This window comes from Camelus ferus, chromosome 16, assembly GCF_009834535.1.
Source record: "Camelus ferus isolate YT-003-E chromosome 16, BCGSAC_Cfer_1.0, whole genome shotgun sequence".
In the NCBI taxonomy this organism is placed as follows: Eukaryota; Metazoa; Chordata; class Mammalia; order Artiodactyla; family Camelidae; genus Camelus; species Camelus ferus.
This window is the reverse complement of record NC_045711.1, coordinates 13,946,348-13,960,112: the sequence shown is the minus strand read 5'-3', so window position 1 is coordinate 13,960,112 and position 13,765 is coordinate 13,946,348. Positions and strand designations below refer to the sequence as shown.

The 13,765-nt window shown below is 48.4% G+C and overlaps 1 protein-coding gene across 1 annotated transcript in view; it reads left to right on the top strand.

Annotated features, from left to right (window-relative positions):
- Positions 1–13,765, top strand: part of LOC102507296 (myosin-13) — a 45,411-nt gene that overhangs the window by 9,851 nt on the left and 21,795 nt on the right. The window contains exons 10-19 of the mRNA XM_014552593.2: positions 605–743; positions 3,685–3,803; positions 4,499–4,648; positions 4,756–4,926; positions 6,545–6,854; positions 8,020–8,093; positions 8,189–8,276; positions 9,957–10,074; positions 11,699–11,822; positions 12,876–13,012. Coding sequence (XP_014408079.2) covers positions 605–743; positions 3,685–3,803; positions 4,499–4,648; positions 4,756–4,926; positions 6,545–6,854; positions 8,020–8,093; positions 8,189–8,276; positions 9,957–10,074; positions 11,699–11,822; positions 12,876–13,012 — 1,430 coding nt within the window. The remainder of the gene's footprint in view (positions 1–604; positions 744–3,684; positions 3,804–4,498; positions 4,649–4,755; positions 4,927–6,544; positions 6,855–8,019; positions 8,094–8,188; positions 8,277–9,956; positions 10,075–11,698; positions 11,823–12,875; positions 13,013–13,765) is intronic.

Genomic DNA, 13,765 nt, shown 5'->3' with positions numbered 1-13,765 from the left:
CTGGCTCCAGTCCCAGTCTTACCACATCTTGCCTGCAGGACTTGGGGCATGTTCCTTACCCTCTTAGAAATATTCAGTTCTTCACTTGGAAATATCTGTGCATCCATAAGGTTCTCATAGGGACTTAATGAGATTACATAAGGATAGCGCCTAACCCCCGCCTAGCTCCTTTCTCATTTGAAAAATGACATCTCCCCTTCCAGTTCTAATATTCCGTGATGCCATATTGTCTCAGTTCTGAACACGGGAATTCCTGGATTGCAATGCCAAACTCGCAGACTGTTGGATAGTGTCCACCCAGCATCATGCAATGGTTCCCCATGGCCTCATCCAGAAAACAGCTCCCAAATCTATGCACAGTGGGAAAGGATTAAAATCAATTCTCATTGGATGGAAGAAAACAGGCTATTCACATGTTCTCCCCATAATATCCACCCACCCACACCAACATGTGACCCACATTAAAAAAATGGTTTTTAACCTGTAACTTACCAGACCCCACCTGTCATCCGCTTATTGGGATAAATGCTGTCTCGTGTACCATACAAAGTGCCAGGGGATCCCTGAGTCCTGCTGTGACGACTGTCCTTTTTCTAATTCCCAGAACGCCATCGACATCCTGGGCTTCAGCTCAGAGGAGAAAGTTGGGATCTACAAGCTCACGGGCGCCGTGATGCATTATGGGAACATGAAATTCAAGCAGAAGCAGCGTGAGGAGCAGGCAGAGCCGGACGGCACCGAAGGTAACCACACCCGGGAGGGGGACGGAGGTCTGACCTCCACCTGCATTCACGTGTGGACGGGGCCACGTGAGACAAGCCTTGTGTCATCTCAAGAGCTGTTCTTTGAAAACCGTGCAAACTGAATTTGCACAAAGCTCCTGACACTGCGCTGGGGAAGCCCATTCGCTGGGTCAAAGAATCCTTCAGTGGCAACGACACGGACACCCAAAAGTGTCATTCTCGTACATGAGTAATCCCTGTTCACCATCTCTCACCATCAGTTCACCTGTTATTTTTGGGTGGACATTTAAGAGAGGATTTGGCTAAGCGAACTTCACTTTCTGAGCATATCATTATTAATATCCAGAATGTTGGTCTAATCATCGGGCTTAAAATGAGACCTTTGGTAAGGTGGGAGCTAAATTTCTCCCTCCTATCACTTTCTCTTCCACCCTGACATCTGTTGAACTTGACCCTGAACCAAGGACTGATGAAAAAGTCTTGTTCCCATGACTCTCACCTGGAGGACCTCACCATGCCCCCTGCCTCATCCACAAAGAGGCCTGGAAATGGAGTGGAGGGCAGTGTCCAGGGCTAACCAACAGCAAGACCTGCCACCATATGCCCTCCTCACCAGGCCTCATATCTCTTGCACTGCATCTTACGAACTCCCTGAGTAAAAAGCTGTTCATCCCTAAAATTTTCTACCTTTTGATAACATCCCCACACTGTATGAAGCAGTGTGTCTTGAATCCCAGATGACAAAAAGGAACACTAGCCATGAATTAAAGGACAGGAAAATACATATGGTTTTATCAGGGTTCAGAAAGCCTCACCTGATTAGGTTGGGTTTGCCCAGGATACACTCTCTTGTTATTAACTCTAAGTCGACTGATTAGTAACCTTATCACGAGAGTAATACCCCATCACATTCCCAAGGTTCCATCCACACTCAGGTGGAGGGGACTATCCAGGGAATGTACACTGGTTTGAGGGAAGGGAGGGTCCCCCCAGTTGTACATGCAAAGTAACAGGAGAGAAACTCAGAGCAGGAAGCACATCTGGTTTTGGGTAATCAGGGAAGGCTTCCTGGAGGAGGTGGGGGCACTGACTTGGACTTTGAAAGACAGGTAGAATTCTGAGGGGCCATCTAGGCAGAAGAAACATGCTGAACAAGGAGGAAAAGGGAGGAACGTGATGGGGACAGAGGAGCAGAGCATGGTCCACTTTGCCTAGAGAAGAAGATGTGTGTCATGGATTTGTAAGAGATGGGAATGAAAAAGCGATTATTTTGGCATCAGTTTGGGAAAGCCTCGAGTGCCAGGATAAATGGTTTAGAATGTCTGTGCTAGACATCAGAAGCCACTGACGCTCCAAGTAGTAGCAGAGTATGTGTGACAACCCAGAATTAATCTGTCAGCTGTCAGGCTCACCAAGAGTGTGGAACCTTGCAGAGAAACGTGTCAGGCTCCTCAGCATGGGCGGACCATATGGACGTGTATCATGGCGGGGTCCCAGGCCCTGTTCCAGCCCTGGCTGCCATGTGTTCAGTGTTTAGAAGCAGAAAGAGGCTGGCGAAGGGGAAACGGTGACTGTAACTGGGGCCTGAGCTCCTCTGATGAGGATACAAGCCACGACAGCACTGGCTGCATGCTCACCATGCACCAGGCCTGCTTGACAAGCATCCAGTCACATGGGCCTGGCACCGTCCCCCAGCTGACAAATGACAGACTGCGACATAAAGAACGAAGCCCCGCGGGGAGGATACAGCTCAGTGGTACAGCACGTGCTTAGCATGCACGAGGTCCTCAAACCCCAGTACCTTCATTAAAATAAGTTAATTAAATAAAAACCTAACTACCCACCCCCCCAAAAAAGTCACTGGTTAAAAAATAAGTTAAAAAAAAAAAGAAGCCCAAATTCAAACCCATGTTCTTTGCCACTTTACTATCCTACATTCTTTTTAAATTTATTTTTTATTATTATTGTTATTATTTTTTAAAGGAGGTACTGGGGATTGAACCCAGGACTTCATGCATGCTAAGCACACACTCTCCCCCTGAGCTATTCCCCACCCCTATTCTACACTCTTGGAAACAGTAGAGATGCAAGCTCTTTTGAAGGTGAGCAGGACCTGGTGCCTGGCTCAACACAGCATGTCACGGGTGGAAAAGAAGGATGTATCACCCCAAGCTTTCAAGTTTAAGGAACCAGAAGAATGATGGTACCATCCACGTCAATGGGCAAAGCAGGAAGAAGGGATAGTTAAGGGATTGCAAAGAGTCAGGCACGCATTTGACCTCTTATTAAGTCCTCAACACTTTCCCTGGGTTTTTACTGACTTGTCTCCATAACCAGCAAGGAGGTGATGGTCCCAACCCAGGAGGTGCTGTCCCCGGCAAGCAGCATTTCTCTACCTTCTCGATGAGCTCGATGCAGGCAGCCAGGTCCATCCGGAAGTCACGTGGACACCTAGTGAACTACGTGAAACTGCCAATATTCCAACTGCTTTTAACCATCTCCAAACACTCGCAGGCTGTGTCAAGGTTTTGTACTTCTCTCTCAGCTGCTAGCCTGGCAGCCTGCACAAATCAGGAAGGTGCTTAATATAGAGTGTTAATTGTCTACATGGTGTCTCCTTTACTTGTACACCCCTTCGTGGTAAGATCAGACTCCCACAGTGCTCAGTAACTATATGTTTTTTAATGAAACTTAAATATCAGTACATCAAGATCAACCTCTTATTAAAGAATGTATCTAGGAGGCAAATTGAAGGTTCTTGAAAACCTGGGACCCTGCACTATGAGGTTGAAACTCCATTTGACAAATCCAGGCCTGGGGCATGTGAGAACATAAAAATATCAAAAAGATTTACAGAAAATATTTCTGGGAGGAGCTAGGGCCTGACTGGAGATTTTAGCAGCTGCTGTCTCGTGTGACACCTGTTCTCCTCTTTCTTCAGTGGCTGACAAAGCTGGGTACCTGATGGGTCTGAATTCTGCAGAAATGCTGAAAGGCCTGTGCTGTCCACGGGTGAAGGTTGGGAACGAATATGTCACTAAAGGGCAGAATGTCCAGCAGGTAATGGAGATGCTCTGAATGCAGCTGACTCAGCCATTTTGCTATGTTAACTGTCATCCTCAAGTTCTTTCGGTTGCAGGTCTCGGAAAAACGTATGAAACAGGCTTCAGCAGGAAGGGGGAATTCATTCTCAGGCCCCAGGGGGTGACTCAAGGAATGAAAGTCAAAGTGTGCCTTGGGCGCCACAAGGGCCTGGAGCCAGGCAGCCTCTCTCTGGCTCCTTCTCTGGGGCTCCGTGAACTGTCTTTTCCCTCCCGCTCTGTTGTGTGCTCACTAGGGAGACCTTCTCCACCTCTCCTGTCCACGGCCACCGCATAGCTCCCAAGTTTACACCTCTGTCATTCCAGCCCCTTCCTGAGACTGAGGCCAGCATCTTTTGATCCCAATTCCAAATTCTCGGGAGAGACACTCTGTTTAGCCCAACCTGGATCAGATGTCCACCTCTCACTCAATTAAGTGTGGCCGGGCTAGAGTTATGTGTTAGAACCGTGGCTGTTAGAAAACGATCTTTGTAAACAGGATAGTCCACATGAACTGAGCAGGTGCCTACAGATAGATTCAATATTAGGTTGAACTGTATGAAATTGCCAATCTCTTCCTGCTTTTGACCTTCAAGATGTCAGCTTCACATGTTTCAACTTAATACAGTCATAAAAACGCTAACTTGAGGGTTGAATGGATGATCCTTTTTCAAGGTGACCAATGCAGTGGGTGCTCTGGCCAAAGCCGTCTACGAGAAGATGTTCCTGTGGATGGTCACCCGCATCAACCAGCAGCTGGACACCAAGCAGCCCCGGCAGTACTTCATCGGGGTCTTGGACATCGCTGGCTTTGAGATCTTTGATGTGAGTGGTTTGGATGAGTGGACACCCTTCCGCTTTGTGTCCTCTTTGCTGAGTCTCCACTAAATTTTCCAAACTCACTCAAACTCTTCGGTATTTGAAACACCCAGTTCAACAGCCTGGAGCAGCTGTGCATCAACTTCACCAACGAGAAACTGCAACAGTTTTTCAACCACCACATGTTCGTGCTGGAGCAGGAGGAGTACAAGAAGGAGGGCATCGAGTGGACGTTCATCGACTTCGGGATGGACCTGGCTGCCTGCATCGAGCTCATTGAAAAGGTAAAAAAATGCTGCTCCCCGGGGACAGTGCCTCCTTGGTGGGACCATCACCTCTTTGCTTAACCCCTCCCTGCTAACAGACCAGTGCCTCTAACCCCACTCCCCCAGACTGTGAGCCTTCGGAGAGCTGAATCCCCTGTGCAGAAAGGGTAGGTGTTTAGAAAGCACCAGAATCTGCTCAGACACTTACAGGGGTACGTGGGTGATTAAGACCCAGGGGTTCAGCTATCTCTAAGAATGCAGCCCAGGGGTGACTTCGGGGTTTCATTCACACCTGACTTGTCCAAAGACCCAAGGAGGGGGGACCACAGAGAAGCGGGGTTCCTGGAGGAATGTTACTATGAGAACAGCAGACGGCATTAGCTTTGAAAACGGAATTCCATCACATTTTGAGCACTGGTCATTTTGGAAGTATATCTTCCTAAGGTGGCTACTGAGAAACCCAGAAGTTATTGTTTAAAATATGACCCATATGATTTTAAGCCTATGTTTCCAACTTTACATTTTTTGTAAATCTAATGCTAAAAATGAGTCAAATGGGGGGAAACTCAGCTTTTTTCCTTCCTAACTAGGGGGAATCGCAGTTCCTTCCTATGGTGTTTCTTGCGTGTGAGTTTCCTTTATGACCCACACAGAACACTTCACTTCTGATACTTCTGGTCCTCAAATGTGCAGAGGTTCTTCCTCACAACAACAAGCAATTCTCTACGACACCAGCTGGGTGTCCTAGAATTTAACTCAATTCCAACACAATTGACCCAGAAATGTCAGTAGTAGGTCCCCAGGTGCCCTATAACTTCTGATCTACGTGGCTACAAATCAAAAGTTCCTCAGGTTTGATTAATTTGTAGAGAGGTTCACAGAACTCAGGGAAACACTTCCTTACATTTACCATTTATAAAAGGATATGATAAAGGATACAGAGGGTCAGCCAGATGAAGAGATACATGGGGTGAGGCCCCGGAGGGTCCCCAGTGCAGAGCTTCTGTCCTGGTGGGACTGGGGAGTGTCCGCCTCTCAGTGTGGATGTCTTTGCCAACCTGGAAGTTCTCGGAACCCCCTACAACTGGGATTTTCTGGAGGCTTCCTCAAGGGGGCATGATGAATTACTAGCTCCATTTCCAGCCCCTCTCCCCTCTCTAGAGGATGAGGGGTTTAGACTGAAAATCCTAAGCTTCTAACCGTGATTTAGTCTTTCTGGTGACTCATTCTGGTTCTCTCACCCAAGAACCCATCCAGAGTCCCCTCAATAGAACAAGAGATGCTCCTAGTATTCTGATCACTTAGGAAATTACAAGGGTTTTAGAAGCTCTGTGCCAGGAACTGGGGGCAGAGACCAATACATATATTTTCTATTATCTCACCGTGAGCTACATTTGCAGACACGGGATTTCATTTCATGTTCTTTTGTTCAACAAATATTAAATAAGCATCTACTATTATGGCTGGCACTGTTCTGTCATCGCAGCAGACAGCCTTGCTCTCACAGTGCTTTACATCCCAGTGTTCTTAGTAACAGAGTGACAAAACCAGAGAAGCTGTCCTTGGCTCCTACAGATGATGGAGTCATTGGGACATGCTGCTAAACGCTAAGGATAGCCTGTCATCCTCCCTCCAGCCTATGGGCATCTTCTCCATCCTGGAAGAGGAGTGCATGTTCCCCAAGGCCACAGACACCTCCTTCAAGAACAAGCTGTATGACCAGCACCTGGGCAAGTCCAGCAACTTCCAGAAGCCCAAGCCTGCCAAGGGCAAGGCGGAGGCCCACTTCTCGCTGGTCCACTACGCGGGCACCGTGGACTACAACATTGCCGGCTGGCTGGACAAGAACAAGGACCCCCTGAATGAGACGGTGGTCGGGCTGTACCAGAAGTCCTCCCTGAAGCTACTGTCCTTCCTCTTCTCCAACTATGCTGGTGCAGAAGCAGGTGAAAATCTTTTCTCCCCCTATCCCTGCCCCTTCCACGGAAAGCTCTGTGTAATTACTCATCACTCATGAAGAACAGTAGTCAGCAGTGAGCTTCAGGCTGACCTAGACTTACTCGTCTCTGAGCGCCCCTTTTCTTTCTCCTGCTTCCATTGTTCCTCTTCCTTAAGAGATTGAGTTCTAACCATTGGATGCAGCAATTCCATTTCTGGGTATACATTCAAAAAAACCAAAAACACTAATTCAAAAAGATACATGCACCCCAATGTTGATAGCAGCATTATTTACCATTTACAAGGTACAGAAGCAATCTAAGTGTCCATCAACACACGGATGGATAAAGAAGATGTGGGGTGTGTGTGTGTGTGTGTGTGTGTGTGTGTATTATATATATATTACTCAGCCATAAAAAAGAATGGAATTTTGACCTTTGCAACAGACCATGTCCAGTAAATTGGTGCAGCCACTATGGAAAACAGTATGGAAATTCCTTTACAAATTAAAAATAGAACTACCACATGATCCAGCAATTCCATTTCTGGGTATATACACAAAGGAAATGAAAGTACTACTATATTATATGATGGAATATTATCCAGCCATTAAAAAGAATGAAATCTTGCCACTGGTGACAACAGGGATGAAACTTGAGGGCATTATACTAAATGAAATAGGTCCGACCGAAAAAGACAAATCCTGTCTAATCTCACTTACATGTGGAATCTAAAAAAAACCCCAAACTCATAGAAACAGAGAGTAGATTTGTGGTTTCCAGAGGTGGGCGTGAGAGGTAGGGGAAATGGGAAAGGGGGTTAAAAAGCTAAACCTTCCAGTTATAACATAAATGAGTTCTGCAGTTGAAATGTACAGCATGGTGACTAGAGTTAATAAGATTATTTTGTATTTGAAAGTTGCTAAGAGAGTAGATCTTAAAAGTTCTCATCACAAGAAAGAAAAATTATGACTACGTGTGATGACATGTTGACTAGACTTAATGCAGTGATCGTTTCACGATCTGTACATGTATCAAATCATTACCTTGTACATCTTAAACTTATACAATGTCACATGCCAGTTGTATCTCAATGAAACCGGGGTGAGGGGGAGCGGCGGGAAGCCACCACTGTGTCCTCAGGACTCACCAGACACCCTCTGTCTGTCTCCAGGCGACACCGGGGGCAGCAAGAAGGGCGGGAAGAAGAAGGGCTCCTCCTTCCAGACCGTGTCCGCTGTGTTCAGGGTTTGTTTTTTGGCAGCTTCCACATTCGGTTGTTTTTCTGCCCAGTGAAATGGCATTTGCTGTGGTAAATGTACTTGTTCTGGTTTCTGTCCCAGGAAAATTTAAACAAATTGATGACCAACTTAAGGAGCACCCACCCTCACTTTGTACGATGCCTGATTCCCAATGAGACCAAGACTCCTGGTGAGTAAGTCCCCATCAGAACAGGGGTCCCTGAGACGTATGCAAAATTTTGCAGGGTGGGGGAGCAGGGGTCGCACACGTGCGTGTGTCTGTGTGTTTGTGCACGTGTGGTTCCCTGAGGACAGTGTTGTTACAGTCTTCAACACTTCTCAAAGTAGTCTACGAAATAAGGCTGCAGACTTAGCAAGTTAAAAATACCAGATGTCCCCATGTCTATTGCTTGCAACAGTTCTCTGCAAGGTAAGTGTAATTAACTCAGTTTTATAAGTGAGAAAACCGAGCATCAGAACCAGATACATAGATGTAGAACACTGTGCAGCTCAGTAGACCTTTAACCATCCCCAGTCCTGGACTCACAGATATTCTTAGAGCGCAGCTGGCCTTCAGGGTCACTTGTCACAAGGAGAACAAACTATCACACAGACTGCGGACACGAGGCGGCTCACTCAGCAGCCAAGCTCTTCCATCCCAAACACTGGGCTTCCCACCCAACAGTCAGGGTCCTGCCTCAGCAGCAGTAACAGGAGGATGGAGGAATCAGACGGTCGGGGAAAAACACCCCAGCTCCACCTTTACCTGCCAAGGGACCTCAGCCAAGTACTTTGGCTTTCTGATCTATAAAAGGAGGGTTCAAATGGCATTTTATTAATCCATTCACTTGGTTAATTCATTTACTTATTGAATGAGCATTTACAAAGTGTTTACTCACTCTGTAAGTATTAACTCGCTTAACCAGCCTTAGAGGGTGGTTGTGAGAGTTAAATAAGCGAGTCCACAAAAAGCACTGAAAACAGAGACAATCATAAGAAAAAGAAATTTCTAACTATGGATGGTGACGGACATTAACGAGACTCATTGTGATCACTTCACAATACATACAAATGTCAAATCGTTATTCTGTATGCCTGAAACTAATGAAATGTTTCATGTCAACTATTTTTAAAACATGCTGGTACATAGCACCACAACAATAGTTGTAGGTGAATTTAAATAAATTCTGTCATTCTGTGATTGATGAGGGGGATCCAAACATGTGAGACTGCACGTAATATAATATATTACATGGTCGGCCTAATCAACGTACCTCCAACATGATGCTCTGACAACAGGGAACACTTCTTTGCGAATTCCCATGAAACTCTTAAAACAACTGATTATTTATTAGGCCACCAAGAAAAATAAAATAAAATAAAATAAAATAAAATAAAATAAAATAAAAAAGTAAAGTAAAGTAAAATAAAATAAAATAAAATATGGCCAAACACCTTGTAAACACTCAATAAATGTTGGCTGTCAATTATGGTCATAATAATAAATAATAACTATCATTATTATAAGAAGAATAATTATGAGAAAATTCTAGGTTGAGACAACCAGTCCATCCTCATCAGAGTCAAGGGCCACGAACAGGGCAAAGATGAATATTTTGGCCTTTAGTCCCACGGTTTTGGGGTGCTAGAGTCTCCCCAAGAGGTTGAGATGATTCCTACTGTGAGGCTGAAGGTGGGCTCCGACCATCCCTGGCCCCTCTGTCCCCAGCCATCTGGAAAGGAGCAGCTGGCACCAAACCTTCCAACCAAAAAGTCTGGCAATGTCGGGGTATCTCATGGTGCCCAGACCATCAAAGGAAACAACAGAAAAGACACCAACCCTCCCCAACCCGGCACGTTCTCTCCCCAGGCGTGATGGACCACCACTTGGTCATGCACCAGCTGCGCTGTAACGGGGTCCTTGAGGGCATCCGGATTTGCAGGAAAGGCTTCCCCAGCCGGATCCTCTATGCTGACTTCAAACAGCGGTAGGTCGCCTGCCCCTGCACCTCTCTCCTTTTGAGGGTACCTGTTGCATTCCCCAAAGGCACTCCTAGAGCTGGGAGTTTGGTGAGCTCACAAGCCTCCCGAGGCTCCCAGGGACTCACCTTTTGCTGAGAGAATGATCCTCTCTGCACAGAGCTAGGTTCCAAGGGCAGAGCCCAGACCACTTTATCCTGACTGTGACTCTGGACCAGGGTTTCTCAAGCCCCACACCGTGGACATGTGGGGCTGCAGAATCCTTTATTGGGGGGACTGTGTTGAACGATTTTAACAGCATCCCTGGCCCCTACCCACAGTTTTCAGCAGCAAACCACACCCCTCAAACTGTGACAATCAAAAATGTCTCCAGACATGCCAAATGCCCTCTGGGTGGACAAACGGCCCCCAGTGGAGACCCACAGCTCTAGACCATTCTCCTGCCAGCTGCCATCTGAGCCCATGAGTTCAGGCCTTGTCCAGGGAAGCAGAGATGAAAAGACTCCCTAAAATGACTATTAGCTGCAGGTCACAGCTGATTTCAAGGCTCTTCTTTTAAAAAAAATTTATGGAAGTATAGTTGATTTACAGTGTTGTGTTAATTTCTGGTGTACAGCAGTGATTCGGTTATACATATACATATTCCTTTCATATTCTTTTTCATTGTAGGCTATCACAAGATATTGAATGTAGTTCCCTGGGCTATATTGTAGAACTTTGTTGGTTATCTGTTTTATATATAGTAGTTAGTGTCTGCAAATCCCGAACTCCCAAGTTATCCCTAAGTGTCCATCGACAGATGACTGGATAAAGAAGTTGTCGAATATATGTATACAATGGAATACTACTCAGCCATAAAAAAGAATAAAATAGTGCCATTTGCAACAACATGGTTGTACCTGGAGATCTGTCATACTAAGTCAAGACTCTTTTAAGTCAGATAAGAACCATTTCCTCTGAAAGCAAAATTCCAGCCATGCACTCAGCTGGCCTTCTTGCTGTTTCTTTTTCTCCTGTCACAACCTGCTTGCCTAGAATTAACCCCTAGATTCCTTCTCTGCCAGACTTGTTGCTGTATAATATTCCATTTCCTCCTAAGGCTGGAGCAGGAGAAGGTTCTAGAAGGCCTGGTCTCAGGTGTGGGGACTTCTGTAGGCAATGAACCCATTTGGGAGCTGTTATCCCTCAGCTGAAGCCTCCAACCTCCCCAGCACTGCCAAGCTCTAGGTAGATGCGAGTCCTAACCCAGCCTCCCAGTGCAGGGCTCCAGTAAGGTGGGAGGTGGAGCGCGGGTGGTCCTCAGCTTCTGTGTGCAGGGCCACCTGCTGGCAGATGCCTGTCCCCGAGGCTGCAGTGGCTCCCTGGAGTCTGCCTCCCAGACTCCACCCCTGGTACAAGGGACACCACCTCCTCCTGTCCCAGCATTGCCCATGGAACAAGGGAGGCTGTGGCCTCTCTGGCCTGGGTCACCACTGAATGACTGGGCTCCGAGGCCCCTGGGCCTGAGCAGGGAGGAGCAGGAAAGGGCAGCCCTCAGGAAGCGGCACGACTGAGCATCCTCCCAACAACTGCACCCGACTCCCTGCCCGCGCACACCCGGCCCCGGGGCCGACCACCGCCCTCCCTGCCCAGGTACCGGATCCTCAATGCCAGCGCCATCCCAGAAGGGCAGTTCATTGACAGCAAGAATGCTTCCGAGAAGCTGCTGAACTCCATCGACGTGGACCGGGAGCAGTACAGGTTCGGCCACACCAAGGTGAGCACGGGTGGGGCTGGGACAACCCCCCCGGGAGCCCCCAGGCCTGGCTGCCCTTTCCCCTTTTGGTCAGCCTGCCATCCCTCGGCCAGTAGCCCAGGCATGCAGAGTTCTGCTTCCAGGTACAGGAAGCTCTGTCTCCGTGTTGGTTTTAAGGGTCCAGGGGATTAATTGGAAGCTGGAGCTCCCCATCCCCAGCCACAAAAGACATGGATGGGGAGCATGGAAGTAGCACCCTGAAAAAGGACAGGGAGCCCAAGAGATCAGAGAACAGAGAAAGAGTTCCTGGGACAGTGAGGACTTGAGACGAATTGTAACCGATAAAAATGATCACCGTTACTGAACACACGTGCCTTGAGACCTGTAACACGCCTCCTTTACACATTTCACTGAATCCTCCGATAACTCAGTGGTGATAAGAGTGGTACCTGCCTCATGGGGTTACTGGGAGGCAGCGGAAATGGAGTTTCCCAGGGGACAAGAAGCTTGCTCAGGGTCACCTGGATGGCGGGTGCAAATCCTGGCCTGACTCCAAAGCTCTACGTCCTGGGAAGGGCCAGGGAAACATCCCCACCAGGAAGAGCCTGCTGTCCCCAGGGGTGCCCTGTTCCCTTGGAACATCACAGGGGTGGAGGAAGCTCTGCCACTGAGGACAGGGTGGGAGGGGGCCCCAGGGCGGGACCAGCCTCCTGGGATGAGCAGAGGGAGAAGAGGACGCGGAGGCAGAGGTGACTGTGAATGTCTCTCTCTGAATCTGGGCACAGCTGCACCTTTGGTTACCCTCCTGACTCGTCCTTGCTTCCTGCTCGTGAACCCCATCAGCACTGGTCCACGTGGGCTAGTGGGGCCTGGAACATGCTTTGGAACAGGACACAGGAGAGGCCACCGCAGAGACCAGAGCCTCCGAAAACCACGTCCTGGGAGCCAGACGGCTGCTGGTCCCCACCGTCTGAAGGCCGAGGGCTGGGGTTGGGCAGAGACAGCCCCCCTCGAGGGCCCCAGGGGTGAACACCTGCTGAGGCTGAGGCAGGGCTCATCTCTCCTTCAATGCAGGTATTTTTCAAAGCTGGGCTCTTGGGGCTCTTGGAAGAGATGAGGGACGAGAAGCTGGTGACCCTGATGACACGTACGCAGGCTCTGTGCCAGGGGTACCTGATGCGGGTGGAATTCAAGAAGATGATGGAGAGGAGGTGACGCAGACCCCCGCCTCTGTCCCCCACCCCGCCCTCCTCCTTAGGAGCTGATGCTCGCTTCCTGCTTTTAGTCTTGGGATCTTAATATACTGCTCATCCATTTAACCAACATTTGCTGAGCCCCAGTTCTGTGCTGGGGTCTCCGCTTGGCACTGGGGATACAGAAATGAGCCCTCGCCTCCAGGAGCCCATGGAGGAGAGGGAAGCAAACACGTGCATGGTTAATGTGAAAACCTGTGACAAGTTCAATGTCAGAGTCGCATTCGGGGCAAAGGGGAACTGGTTGGGGTTGGGGGTTGACATGAAGGAGTCAGCAAGAAGAAAGAACTTTCTGAAGGAAGCTTTGCATGGCTGGAGGAAGGGTGGCCAGTGGGGAGACCAACAAGCAGGTCACATGATTGGAGCACAGCCAGAGGCAGGCAGTCGGGGGTCCCCCGGTACCACGTTAAGAGCCCAGACTGGATCTTCTGGTGGGTGGGGAGCCTTTGCTGGGGGTGTGGACAGAGACAAGGGAGAGGATCGGGTTTACAGCTCAGGGGAGTCACTCTGGCAGCCACAAGGAGAGCAGGCGCAAGGGCACAGGAGGCGCCAACACCAGGTTGTAGCAGACATCCCCATAAAAGACAAGGACCTGAATCAGGACACAGATGATGGAAGAGATCGAAGGAATCTCTAAAGGCCTTGTTCCTCCAATAATTCAGCAGGAGGAACAGCAGCACTGATGGCTGGCTGTGTGGGCATTTCACGGAG